This window comes from Perognathus longimembris, chromosome 15 (assembly GCF_023159225.1).
Source record: "Perognathus longimembris pacificus isolate PPM17 chromosome 15, ASM2315922v1, whole genome shotgun sequence".
NCBI classification, from domain to species: domain Eukaryota; kingdom Metazoa; phylum Chordata; class Mammalia; order Rodentia; family Heteromyidae; genus Perognathus; species Perognathus longimembris.
The window spans coordinates 23,214,134-23,228,654 of NC_063175.1; the positions used below are offsets into that span (position 1 = coordinate 23,214,134).

The 14,521-nt window shown below is 38.9% G+C and overlaps 1 protein-coding gene across 4 annotated transcripts in view; it reads right to left on the minus strand.

Moving 5' to 3' along the window:
- Positions 1-1,143: 1,143 nt before the first annotated feature.
- Positions 1,144-14,521, minus strand: part of Chst9 (carbohydrate sulfotransferase 9) — a 232,729-nt gene continuing 219,351 nt past the window's right edge. For all 4 annotated transcript variants that reach the window (XM_048363248.1, XM_048363250.1, XM_048363247.1 and 1 more), the window contains one exon: positions 1,144-2,801. In XM_048363248.1, coding sequence (XP_048219205.1) covers positions 1,710-2,801 — 1,092 coding nt within the window. In that variant the 3' untranslated portion in view covers positions 1,144-1,709. The remainder of the gene's footprint in view (positions 2,802-14,521) is intronic.

A 14,521-nucleotide genomic window follows, 5' to 3' on the forward strand; every position in this document is an offset into this window, starting at 1 on the left:
TTCTAGAGTAAAACACAAGTGGAGTATAGGGTCTAGAGGCAGGAGTCAATGGGATGGAAAAGTAGTAAAAGGTTAGTCTGGAGGGTTTAATACCTCTGATCACTCAGCCTGCTGTAGTGTACTTACTCCTTAGGAGACACAGATGAGGCAGGGAAGATGTACGCACAGAGTGAAGCAATTCATGGATACTCAGCCATGAAATGGAAAATCAAAATGAAATAAGTATGACTATAATAATCTCAGTCTATTAGTATTCAAATATTAATACCTAGTTTTCTTTGAGAGACATTACGGAGTGTTTACTGTTTTAAAACAATAACTGAAAGAAGAGGAAAAGGCCACAAAGCCATTTATACAGGGTTTGACTGGCATGTGGTTTGCTTAACTCAGGGTAATAGTTGACTAATTAAAATAAATTTCTCATTAAAATGTGTCTTTTAATTTAGACTGCTTTGGAAAAAATTTCCAAAGTGCATTAAAGTTTTTGTAAGGGTGACACATGGTCCCATTTTCCAAAGACTTTGATTTAATATTTGAATGCAATGGTATTTGACTTTGTTAGTATAGAATATTTAAACTTAAAAAGAAAATACCTTAATTTCCTTATGCATAAGCCTATTAAAAACATTTCTAGGGGCTCTTGTTATGTTTATTCTTTAGAACATAACCTATCTTTGAAGTGGTATATTAGCTTTAAAAAAATCATTCCCAAGTTGAATAATTAGACTGCAAACAAAAGCTATTCTTAGAGTGAGTTCCACATATAAGGCTATGCACATAATGCTTTGATTCAAATAATATTTGTATGAAACTTTGTTATTGTTAGAGGTCTAGATTCAGAATGGCAACTTTTGTTTTTGATGATTATTCCATCCTGAAACAATTTCCCTCCTGTCCAATTAAACCAGAATTAGGAGCACATTTGTATCTGATGAAGCGTAAACATCTCAACCACCTGCTTCAGAAATGAGGACCTTCAGTGGTTGTATTCATTTTGTCTCTTCATGGAATGTGTGCAAAGGAAAGCAGAATCAATACCCTTAAGTTTGTCTGGAAAAAAATAAGATTGTTTTTGTGGCTTTGATCTTAGTATGTTGTGAGTTTTTTTTTATTGGCTGTTAAATATAAAAATACAGAATCTCATCTGTTTTTGTGTTATATTCTCATCTTGTGAATCATATGATGCCTCCCAATGTAAAGTAAAATGCCTAAGTCCAAATATAATTTCAAAATGGTTTTATCATTCCAGCTGATAGAAAGATTTCCAGAGTATGAGAAAATGATGTAATGGTTTGTTTAATACAGCACAGACTGCTAAAAATTACGTTCATGCACGTTAGACAAGAATTCCAGGATATTGATACACATTCATGCTATGTTAGATGCCTTATTCATTGCAAGAGGCTGTATTTGTTAATGTAACAGCTGGCTAGGTTATTGCTTCAACAATATAATCCATAATGCCAAAGCAGCTCTTTCCCAAACATTTTAAAGCAACTCAAGTTGTTACATGTCTCTGTTAGACAATTTTCCTATAACTTTGTGCCAATTGCTGTCATACTATTCAGTTAAAAAAAACTTCATTAAATCAGGACAAACTGCATTTAGTTAAATTTTTCCCTCATACAGAGAATTATAGGAAAATTAGAGTAGCTGATTTGAGGCCATCATTATTAAGTAAATATAGGGTTTTAGAAAATGAATGCCAACTACAAAAATGGGGCTGTGTAATTAAACATCAAGTAGTCCAAGTAATAAAAGTCATAGATTAACTGTCTCTCAGTTTTGCTGAGATCCTTTAAATACTGTCTCACAACATGAGCATTGGTTCTTTCATCGGAAGAGTGCCTATCCTTGAAGTTTGGAAATTTCAGCTCTTGAGGAGCACCAATCAGCTGCAAAAAGTAATTGGCATCTTCTTCTAATGTTTCAAATTTCCCTACAAAGTCATAGTTGATCAAACATGGGTAGCAGAGCTTGCTGACTTTTTCCCAGTGAATATCCATTCCTACCGGACGATGAGAATCCAGCAGATAGTGGACAAACTCTTTGAATTTGACTCCAGATCCATTATTTAATGATTCATCACAGGCATTTGGTCGATATTTCTTTATAATTGCCTTTCCAAATACTGGATGATAATAACTATTGGGATGTTCAAATTTGTCCCTAAATGCTGACACTAATCTTTCCATAGGATCGCGAACAAAGACAGCTTTGGTGTAGGTATTCAAACGAGTATAGATCCCTTTTAAGTCAAAGCCATCTAGCTTTTTCAAATGCTTCCCATAGTGGACAGCATCATGGGATATGTTGTATGCAGATGAAGCCAACCCATTTAGCACCATCAGAATTCTTTTCCAGTTGGAACAGCCCGCCTTTGGCACCTCACAGTATAAGATTTTGTGTTTGTCTTCTACATAGATCCTGGATACCATATGAAATAGGTGTGATTGAGGATGACTTGCCCCACTATATTTCTTGCAAAACTCCTGGAGGAAGGACCTGCGTTTCTCTTGGGTTACCTCAATTTTTTTCCATGTGTTGTCTCTGACTAAACTTTTGTTTAAAGGCCGAGTGTCCAATTGCCAATTAATCTCACTATACTTTTTGAAAAAAGTCTTTGCTCCTTGATTATTTTCAATCAAATTGTTTGTTAATGACCCTGAGACCTTAGCCAAAGCTTGGTGTTCTCCTTGTGAGTGGCTGTTGGTCTTTGTTAACACCCTTGTAGGCCTTCCAGGGTGTACTAGATTGTCCTTTCTTTTCTTCAGCTCTTCAGGCACGTGAAACTTGGGGCTCTGTTAAAATAGAAAAAGAATGTTGAAAAAACTTTCATACATCTAAATACTATAAAGAAATAACTTAATATATTTAAAGAGCACACTTCATGTAGACTGTCAGAAATTATTTAGTAACGAATACTGAACATACACTGTGTAGGAAGCTTTTTGTAAAAAGTTTAATACTGAAAAAGGACCTTATAGGACGGAGGAAAGGATCCTGGATTTTTGTACGGACTGTGCATAATGCAATAAAATATAATGCAATCATTCTGCACATTAGTCATTTATGTGATGCTAATGAATATGTTATCTTCAGGTACTGAGGATCCTTGAACACAGATGAAACACAGAACCTGTGTTTGGGTTGAAACGTTTCTTGTTTGGGGAGTATTGCATAATGCAGATAGGAGTTTGAAGTAATACAATTAAAAAAACTAGAGCAAGACTATATTTCTGACCATGAAGGAACTGCAAATCAAAACAACACCAAGATACCATCTCACCCCAGTTAGGAAGGCCATTATGAAGAATATGAGAAATAACAGATGCTGGTGTGGATATGGGGGAAAGAATCTTAATAGACTGTTGGTAGAAATATAAACTTGTTCTACTACTCTAGAAAGCAATTTGGAGATGCCTCAAAAATTAATCAAAGAATTACTATATAATTCATGAAGTCTACTCTTGGGCATTTATCCAAGAGATTACAAACTAGGACATGGTAAAGCCACCTGCAAAACCATGTTCATTACCACTCTATTCACCAGAGCCAAAGTACGTAGCTAGCCCAGATGCACCTCAGTGGATGAATCATTCAAAAATGTGGAATATATACACAGTGGAATTGTATTCATCTATAAGGTAGAATTATATTAGATCATTTGCAATGAAATGGATAGACCTGTAAAAAATTAAGTTAAGTGAAATAAGTCAGGCCCAGCGTGACAAAGGATGCATAGTCTCTCTTATATGGAAGATAGAACTAATTATAAATATATAAGTGAACACATATGGGGTTGTATGCAAGTGCACACAAAGGTGTTAACTGAACATGATATTTGCAGGGGAGAATTCATATGGTGCAATTCCTTAGAGGAACAAACTCACAGTCAAATATGAATACCAGGAAGCTAGCACTTGCAAGGTGTATAAAGAAGTAAAAAGGAGGAGTAGAAGAACAAAGAGAAGACGATGGGAGAATGTTGTCATAAAATATCCAATGCATATTCTATGAAGCTAAGAAAATTGAGGGGAGGAGATGGGTTGGGAACTATGGAGGAAAACGATGAAAGGGTGACATTGATTGAGATGCATTGTTCTTATAACCCAATTTGTTAAATGGTAACAACTTTGCACAATTACTTAAAAAATAACTTAAAAAATTAGAGCAAGAGTAACTATCAAAAGTGGATGACCAATTCAGTTTTCTAAGTCTTTGCAAAGAGTGATATATTTCTTCCTTTTGGAAAATGCTCTATTTTTCTAAATTTCTTTATCACAATAACTTAATATGCATTCGTTTATTCATATGTGAAAATGAGATTTTAGTTCTCTTTCCTGAAGGATGAACTGGCCCACTAGCCACCTGCTCACCACCTCACCCTTCCTACCTCAGACTGGTCCTTCCTACCACTCTTGAATTGGTTGGGAAAGCTGAGATTTACAAGGTAGTGTGCTCTGATAAGGTAAAGATAACTGTAAGAATTTTTGGCTTTTACTCTGGCTAAACTGAAAAAAAAATATTTGAAGGGCTCTGAGCAGAGAAGTAACACCTTACTTAGACTTAGAAAGGATTGTGGAGGAGACTTGATTAGAGATAAATACGTTTTCAGTGCATTAATGAAAATATGTGTATGTATGCTCGTGTATGCACATGCGCATGTGCATGTGCGTGTGTACACTGGGACTTGAACTCAGGGCCTAACAGTCTCAGCACTTTTACTTATGGATAGTATCATATCACTTGAGTCACTATGCTCAACTTGAGCCAGTTCTGGCTCTCATGCTGTTTATTTGGAGAGAATCTCTCAGATTTGTCTGCCCAGTCTGACTTTGAACCATGGTCTTTAGATCTTAGCCTCGCAAGTAGTTAGGATTGTAGGCCTGAGACACTGGCTGTTACTGAAAAATTGAACAAATAAATAATGTAATTTGGAGGGAATCTATGATGCTGTGAATCTAGAGGTGGAGGAAGTGGTGGGGAAAATCTATATTTAGCATCTGTAGCCCCAATACCTAGAACAGGCCATGTCTAATAGAAATTGTCCTCAAATTTTGTGAAGGGGTGAATTAAGGGGATTAGGTCTTTAAGGACAACTAGAAATTTTCTAGCAAACTGAGCAAAAGAAAGAAGTACCTTTAGGCTTTGTTGTAAGATGGGGCAGTGTTTCTTTCTAGTGCAAGAGGTCTGTGACTAATCTTACCTCACCATACCTCACCTCACCAATTTTCATAGCCTACACAAGATCAGCACCAAATCGACATTATGGAACCATCTATTTGGTATTCTCTTATCTAAAATCATTAGTCTACTATTCTTTCCAGAGACTACTAAGATGTATCCTTCAAAGCCCTGTATCCCTCTTGGCTCTGATCAATAACCTATGGATTCTAAAGTTTTGTCTCATACTATATAACTTAACTGTAGGTTTGAACCATCCTAGGGTTATTGTTAGACATGAGAAATGCTTTATACAGGCCTGAAAAAAAGCTGGCATGATATTTCCATTACTCCTTCTTTTGGCACCATTCTAAATAATAATTTCCATTATTGCTATTTCAGTAATAGGATTTTGTTCCAATGATAGGGTGAATTGAAAAGCTCCCAAGCTGTTCATTACCATCTACATGCCCTAGTCATTTCTCTCATTTGCCCTACAAACAAAACCAAAAATCCAAACAGGTCAGTTTCAACTGTGGACTATAGACTTTTTTCCTTTGGTCATGGGGCTTGAACTCAGGGCTTGGGCTCTGTCTCTGAGTTCTTTCCCTCAAGGCTAGCATGTACCGTTTTGAGCCACAGTTCCACTTTTGGTTTGCTGTTGATTAATTAGAGATGAGAGTCTCATGGACCTTCCTGCCCTGGCTGGCTTTGAACCACAATCCTCAGATCTCAGCCTCCTGAGTAGCTAGGATTACAGGTGTGAGCGACCAGCACCTGGCTTTATAGACTTTTGATTTGCTAGTAAATTCTGGAATGTTTGTTTCCCATGCTTTTCTCTATATGAATACTAACTGCATAAGACTCTGCCTTGAATTTCTCCAGTATATGAAATTTCATTTCCTGAAACCAAGTGTCTCTTGGGTCAGAAGGTAGTGGATTTCCTTGAAATGCACTCTGCTTTGATGTGCCCCAGCAATACCTGTGGAAGGGAATACCTTGATTTTTTGAAATACTGGTGTCCTACTGACCCTTATCCAAATCTCTGGTCTCTCTACTTCACACACTCAAGACTCCACTTCAAGATCAGACATCGTTCCTTGTCCTGGCGTTCCACATAGTGACCAACATTTAATAAACTCAAGTCCTTGACCACTTTGTCTTCCACTGCAGAGTTTTTGTTCCATGTAAACCTTTGCTATCATCAAGGCAAGTCCCATTCTCCTTATCTCTCAGTCCACCCTTGCCCAAACTTCTAGCTCATTGTTATTTTTCACTTTACAAAGCTTTGACCACATTCATTAAGATCCCAGCAGTCAGAACTACTGGTTCTTCATTCTTTACCTCTCAGATAAGAGAAGTAAAGAGAGAGACTTTCTCTATTCATCCTTCTAAGTTATGTCCTCTAAGGTTCCCAGCATCTCAATGACTTGCCTCAGAGCTAATCACAACACTTTACTTCATCACCACTGAATGAAAACATAACTATAGAGCTCTTATCTTCCTTGTTCTTTATGGTATGTAACACAGTGCCTGACCCTAGATGATCATCAGTAACTAATCGAAGAAGTAAATTGGGGCTTCCAGACAATAGTTTTATGACCTCGGGAAAGAAAAAAGGGTGCTCATCTAAAGGTCAAGGGTAGACAAATAGTTAAGTCCTGTTAAAGCACTGAAAAAAATCTGTGTTTACACAAATCTTTGGCAGAAGAAAAGCAAATAAAATAGGTACACAGAGAGCTGCTAAAGCGGGTGTGGTGCACAGAACCTTTGCTGTCTGCCAAATCAGATTGGTTCAAAGTCACTCAGCCCTGCCTTGTAGGGAGAAGGGACACTGTCAGCATGCTGGATTCCAAGGCTTTACTGTGGATACACCAAACCAGAGTGTGTGAGGTGAGACTCCTGGCCCTGAATTTAAACAAGTTTCCCTGTGTCCATAGGCAGTGGTTGTAGGGGGGAATCATAGAACTGCACTGACACAAAGGAAATTAACAAAATGGAAAAATTCTGAGGAGTTCTTCTCCCATCCAGGGGAGGAAGAGAGGATGGTAGACTTGAATATTTAGAAGAGACAAAACTTGAATGTGAGATAAGAATGCCACATGAACCCTCAGCCAGACTAGGTAAAATAACTTTCTTTTTATTTAAATGTAGATTTTTCTTATTATTAAATTGTTGTAGAGGGGGTTATATTTCATAAGTCAGGTAATGAGTACATTTCTTGGTTTGGACAACATCACTCCTTCTTTTGCTTTTCCTTGGATTCCTCCTCCTGTCCTTGCCCACAAGTTTCTTAGTTCATTTTCCACATGTATACTGGACAGTATGATTGCATTTGTTCACCCTTCCTTTTTCCCTTTCTATGCCTCCCAATATCTTTCTTTTACAAAAGTTTATTTTTATTGGCGGGGCATTGAAGGCTCATAACTGTAATCCTAGCTTCTTATGAGACTGAGACCTGAGTATTGTGGTTTAAAGCCAGTGGGGGAGGAGAGTCTATGACTTTCAATTAAGCACCACAAAGCAGGATGTGGCTCAAGTGGTAGAGTGTTAGCCTTGAGCATAAAAACGGAGGGGCAGTGCTACGAGTTCAAGTCCTAGGAGTAGCCCAAAGAAAGAAAAGTATTATTTTTTTATTATATTTAAATAATAGTACAAAAAGTTTCAATCAAGAAGTCAATTAATGAGTATAATGCACTCTGATCAGGGTAGCCACTTGTATCCACTTTTTTTTTTTTTTTTTGGCTAGTCCTGGGCCCTTGGACTCAGGGCCGGAGCACCATCCTTGGCTTCTTCCCGCTCAAGGCTAGCACTCTGCCACTTGAGCCACAGCGCCGCTTCTGGCCGTTTTCCGTATATGTGGTGCTGGGGAATCGAACCTAGGGCCTCGTGTATCCGAGGCAGGAACTCTTGCCGCTAGGCTATATCCCCAGCCCCGCTTCCTCATTCTTACCCAGCTCCATTTCCTCCCAATACGAGCCAAGGCATCCTAGGACTGAGGAATTTGGACTACAAATCAAAGTTGATGACATGGTATATCTGATGCTTATTTGTTGGTAACTTCCCATCAGCATTGCAGGCCCCAGTGCTAACAACAATAACATTAACTGAACAAGAAGAGTAAAATCTTACATCTTTGTTGTCCTGGGGGCACCTCACTTTGATTTCCCCTTAGAGAAAACACCTTAACAGCTAGAAGAGGCTCCTTCAGAGCTCTTTTCCTAGTTCTGAAAAGTTCTTTTTACTTTCTGGTCACCACTCACTAAAATCTAATAATTTCTTTAATAATTGGAAGGAAAATTAGCTATTTTGCATGTCAGAATGCTTCTGTCTTTAATCTTTTAAAATTCATCAGCATTTAATTGGATATTCTTTAGTATCCTCCTAATTAGTCCCAGATTTTCCCCTGGAAGTTATTACTAAATTAATCCTTTCCAAACATTTGATTTTTCATCCTTTGAAATTTTGGACTGGTTGTACTAGTTATGAAGTCCTGCCTCCCTACCTCATGTTGCTACCTGCCTCTCCTCGACATCTTGCTGGACTTTTTGCAGCTATCTTGACAATTGACTCTGAGGAATACTTTCTTGCATCCTTGCTCTCAGACTCCCCATCCATCTTCTCCCTCTTTCAAGGACTTTCAGAACCTTCCAGGGCAATATAAAAATCATAGTTCCTTCATGAAAACCAGGCAGAATCCAGTGAGTGGTTCTACATCCTTTATTTCAGTTTGCACTTGTTATGTGACTTTTTCTCTGGAAAAACTCCTTTAATAACAACTTAGGTGGAAGGCCATGGCCATAGTTTTCCATAGTTACCTTTAAATACCTTTGAAGAGAAAACATTGCAAAGTTAGTTAAAACATACATGACTACTGATGAAAACGGAGTGTTCAAATAAGTAAAGTGGTAAAAACGCTTGGAATCTTTGTTAACTCTTCAATCAGTCTGAAAGGTTCATTTTTTTTGTTTTTTTTTTAAGGTCTTTGTGTCAAGTAGCTATCCACTATAAGTTCTTGCTCAGTCCTCAACATATCAATGCTGCTGTTGTTTTCTCTCATCAAATCAAAGGGACACGTCATGCTCAGACCGGTGTACTAGATAAAACAAGTGTGCTTTCTTCCCAAAGAGAGCTGATATTCATATAGGGAAATAATAATGCCATTAATTAACCAAATAATTGATATGTTAACATAAAAGGAAAGGTCTTTACACTGTGTTCTTAGGAGCTTGGACAGTAGACACTCTGGTCCAGAGTGTTAAGTTCTCTGTTTAGCACTTTTATGTTATTCTAGTTAGATGTTAGGTAACTGTCTCTCTGATTTATTTTTACTATACAGTCTTAAGAATCTATTAGCATAGAGAATATAATGTTGTCTAAACAGCATATGTTTGAGTGGAAAAACACTCATCTCAACTTTTTGCTAAGGCAACTAGCTCACTTTGATTTTATGCTGTTGGCAAGTGCATTCATTTTGTAAGACTTTATCTGCTTTTGAGAACTATAAGTCAAGGACTGGAATGATTCATTTAGTCATTCACACCTATGTATGGAACGACTCTGGTATACTATGCTAGGTAAATAAGAATGAAACATGATGACAAGATAAAGTAGATATAATTTGTGCCTGTTTAAGGGAGTCTATATTTAAGTGAACTGAGAAAAAGAAGCAGTTTATGAAAAAACAGTGATAATTACAGACATGAAAGGTTGTAATCAGTATGTGGGAAATAGAGTAAAGGGTACTTTTTTTCCCTGAAAAGAATATTAGGGGTAAGTTTTGCAAAAAAAAAAAAATGTCAGTGCTTAAAATGAGTCTAGGATGATGACCTGGAGGTCCCAGTCAGGATAGCCAGGAGTGGGAAGGATGGAGGGCGCTATCAGCAAGAGTCCACAGGGGTCCAGATTCAGGTGAATCAGGGGAGGGCAGGCCCTGAGGCCATATGAAGATTCTGCCCTTTACCACATAAATGACAGGGACTTTCAACAGGATGGTGACAGTTTCATGTCTTTAAACATCCGAGCAAGTTGTGAGAGATTGCTGGGGTTATGTGGGTTGCGCAGAAAATGGGTGTGGTTGTCCACCAGCGATTCTTTGGAGAGGAACTAAGGCAATGAGTTGAGAAGGAATAAAAAGAATTACTGGGTAAATGCAGGTAAGTGATCAGATTAAATTGGAAGGAGGAAGGGGAAGAATGGCTTTCATTTCTTAGAAGGAGGAATTAGAAACAGCAGCTATTATGGTGGTATCACTGGTGGGTGTGAGCACTCACTACCCTAACTCTCAGACCTCTTGTCATGAGTATCCTGTTAGGATATATCAGGCCACAAAAGATGGTTATGCAGGGATGGGAGGCAGCTAATATTGACTTGGAGGTGAAGGAATGGGGTTTGGGAGAAAATGTGTGTTACACAAAATAATTTCCATTTCCATTTTCAGACTTTCTTCCCCTCTCTTAAAGGATTCTTCTGTTGTCTGTCTCCTTAAAAGTGTGGAGGCATAGGACAAGCTGATGTACCTATAATCAAAATAAAGATGAGATACAGAGATACTCATTTTACAGACAAAGGATTTGAAGCTCAGAGGGTTTGAGTAACACAGCTTTTGCGGATAACAGGAGAACACTTCAAACCTTCAACTTAGCTCTGTATGGCTTTTTTGTTTAGCTCATCACATATTTAGCAATCTACTAATGAGTAATAAGTGAAATGATATTAACTAGAACAAAACAAACTACCAGACTGTTAGAACAAAAGTCTACATTTTTATAAACGTTTAGAATGTGGATTTTGGGTCAAGTAGAAGTTGTTTGTGTCCCTGTCTTTCTACCTAGGTAACCGTATTTAACTTATTTTGTTTTTAAAGCCTCTCATTTCCTGGTCCTAGAGACAATAAGCATTTACTTGTAGGGTGGTTGGATTACAGGAAATGCATGCAGATATTCTTGACACAAAGTATGTTCTCTATAAATGTTAGGTTTTTTTTATTGATTTAGTCAACGAGTGTTTACTTGTGGAGCAACTTCAACATGACAAGCATTTTCAAGGTAAATATTAGCGTTTTTTCCCCCTCTTTCCTTTTTCTTCCTTCTCTATCATAAAACACTCAGCTAAGTGAAGGCTAGATGATAAATGTGCAATGGTAATGAAGAAGGATGTAAGAGGAGAGAAGGATGAAGACAATTGGGAAATAGAATTGGGAAAACAAAGAAAACAGATCAGCTGGAGTGAAAACAAATGCAAAGAAGGAAAAGAGGAAAAAGAAACACTAGTGTGGATGGGAGGAAAGGCAAACGTGCACTTGGATGAGAATAAAGACCTTAATGAAGTTCAGTCCTGTTCCAGCCACATTCTTCACAACAGTTCAACTCCAGGCACTTGATTGTCTTCAATTGGCCTTGGTCTAATGATGGAGGGTATCCTGGCTCCTTCACCTTGCTCTTGCTCTGGAGATTACCTTGAAGAGTTTTTGTGCTATTTCCAGACGCACAAGAAAACAACTGTCCCAAGCTTCAGTGCCTACATATGCAATGCTTTTTTTTTGGGGGGGGGACGTGTGAAATGTGATGGTCCTATATTAGTAATTAAATATTTTTTACAGGTCACTCAGTGTTTTCTGTTAGGCAACACTGGAATTACATACTGACATGGGTACATCAAGGGATCAGGGCCAGTGAGATAGGTTGTCTGTGGAAAAGAGATTTAGGGTGCTCCTATAGGTTGAAGACTGAAAATACATGAGAGAAGAAAGTTAATGTGAGGCGAGGTGCACTACTGCTGGTACAATGATTGCAACTCTTAGGATGGCTTAACCATTTCCCCCACCTATTTCATGGGGAGGTTTTAAGACAGAGCTCTCATTCATATTTCATAAAGTCACAAGTTGAATGCAAGTCGTTAATCTGGAGATGATTCCAGGAAATGCTAGTAGAGTTTGAGAATGTGAGCTAGGGAGGGAAAGCAGAGGATAAAAGGAGAATTGTCTACAAGTTACCACAGGGTGAGCAGGAGCAAAATTCTACCAAAGAACTCCCAGAGCCAATGTTGACATCTTCCCTGGAGAGTTACTTTACCCAACACTGTCAGCCATGGTTAAAGGTTCCTTGGAGGAGAGGTGTGATAACTCCATCTGCTCCCCAGGCAGGGCATGCACTTAGGTGGAGCTGTCCTCTGGGCAGTTAGCTGCATGGCTGGCTAGAGTGCAGGGAAGTAGTAAGAGACAAAGGCGTATGGGATGGCAGAGCCAGAACAGTTGTAGAAACAGTTGTAGAAAATCAATGAACGTTCCTGAAGGAATGTTCTGTCTCTGTCTCCCTATCTCTCCCCCTGTCTCTCTTCCTCCCTCCCTCCATTTGTCCCTCCCGCCCTTCCTCCCCTCTCTTTCTCTGTGCCAGTGAAAGCTTGAACTCAGGGCCTGGGAACTTTTTTGGTAGTTAACTGGAGGTAAGAGTCTCACAGACTTTCTTGCCTGGGATGGCTTCAAGTCATCATCCTCAGATCTCAGCCTCCTGAGTAGCTAGGATTATAGGTGTGAGCCACCAGCATCTGCCTTATTTGAAAAGGAGAAATCCCAATGGCAATTCTTAGACATGTTAAAATAGAAATTATGGTACTGAAATAAAAAGCAATGACAAAAGAGGAAAAACAGAGAAGATAAAACCCCACAAAAAGTAAAATAAAAAACCTTTTGTTTCCATTACTTGGAGTTCATTTTGATAAGCATCATTTTATATGATCAAATGCATATAACTATTGTACCCTTGTGATCCTCTCCTAAGAATATCCCCCTTTGGTTTTACTGTGTGAATGTTTAGAGACCATGTCCAAGTATACATTTTTTTTTAAACTATCCATTTGGTTGGGGAGGGGAAGAGAAAGCACAAAAATGGTTGGACAAAAGGTGAACAAAGAGAAAATGAGGGGAGAGGTGACAATGTTCAACATGACATGTACTCAATACCTGACATACGTAACTGTAATCCCTCTGTATATCGTCTTTACAATAAAGTTTTTTTAAAGGAATAATGGTACTATTTGAGACTTGGGATCTCAAACACTCTTGTCTTATCACATAGGAAGAGATCCTAGTTCTGTCACTGTTTCTTTTTTGTTGTTGTTGTTCTGTTTTTTGCCAGTCCTGGGGCTTGAACTCAGGGCTTGAGCACTGTTCTGGCTTCTTTTTGCTCAAGGCTATCACTCTACCACTTGAGCCACAGTGCCACTTCCGGCTTTTTCTGTATATGTGGTGCTGAGGAACTGAACCCAGGGCTTCGTGTATGTGAGGCAAGCATTCTACCCCTAAGCCATATTCCCAGCCTCTGTCACTGTTCCTTTGGAAGTCTCCATGATGTGTGTGTCCATACACATAAAGTAAGGCTAAGAAAAGCAAAATGTTACCACAAGGTGGTCCCCATGACTATTGAACCGACCTAAAATACATAGTAGGAAGAATTCCTTGCTTAGAAAAGGCAGGTCTAAGATCTAGTGCCGTCTTTGGACAGGAGGCTTCTTTGGGCCATTTTACTGAAAGTTATGCTATTATTGTCATCTTTCTGATTCTGACACCCTGGTGGCAGGAGGAATATAAATACATTGAGAATTAATTATCTAAATTCAGTTATAAACTAAGAGTGCAGTACCTGACATATTTTGTCTGATACATAGTAGATTTACCCAAAATGCCAGTACATCATATTGGCCTTCTCTTCTCATTTTCCCTCAAAATTGGGCACACCATCTACCATGCTGTATCCTCAATCTCAGAATGAAATGACCATGGCAATAGAACCCCCATGCACATTACCTGTCTAAGGAGTAACTGAACATTCATTTGAGGTCAGATGGGCACTTCACTTAAGGGTAGATTATCATAGACCACTGGTATTTAATAAGGGAGGCCTGGCAAGGCACTGCCCGGTGGGTGGAGAGTGAGTCACTAGCCAAATTAATTGGCTCATCTCCCCGATGCATTTTGGACTCAAAAATATGAAAAATTCTTGGGAAGACATGCTAGAAAATAGCCAATTTCAGAGAATGGCAGAGCTGGGGTCCTAGCCTGGGAGAGAATGCAAATCCAGAAAGCACACAAACCAGGACCTCTCCATGTCACCTACTATTCTACAGCCACTTGAGCTCCGGGAACAGCAATGCCAAATGGGAGTGGCAGGTCACTGCAGGAATACATTCCATCCGTCTCATTGGGTTAAGCCTCTGTAGTCCCAGATCAGATTTTCCTATGTCAGCACCTCTGAGTGCCTCACAGGCCCCTCTAGCTTATGTCACTTCTGCGTACTTGACAACTCAGCTGTACTCAAGGCAGCTTCCCCAGCCCTCAGTCAAGAACAGGCAGCTCACA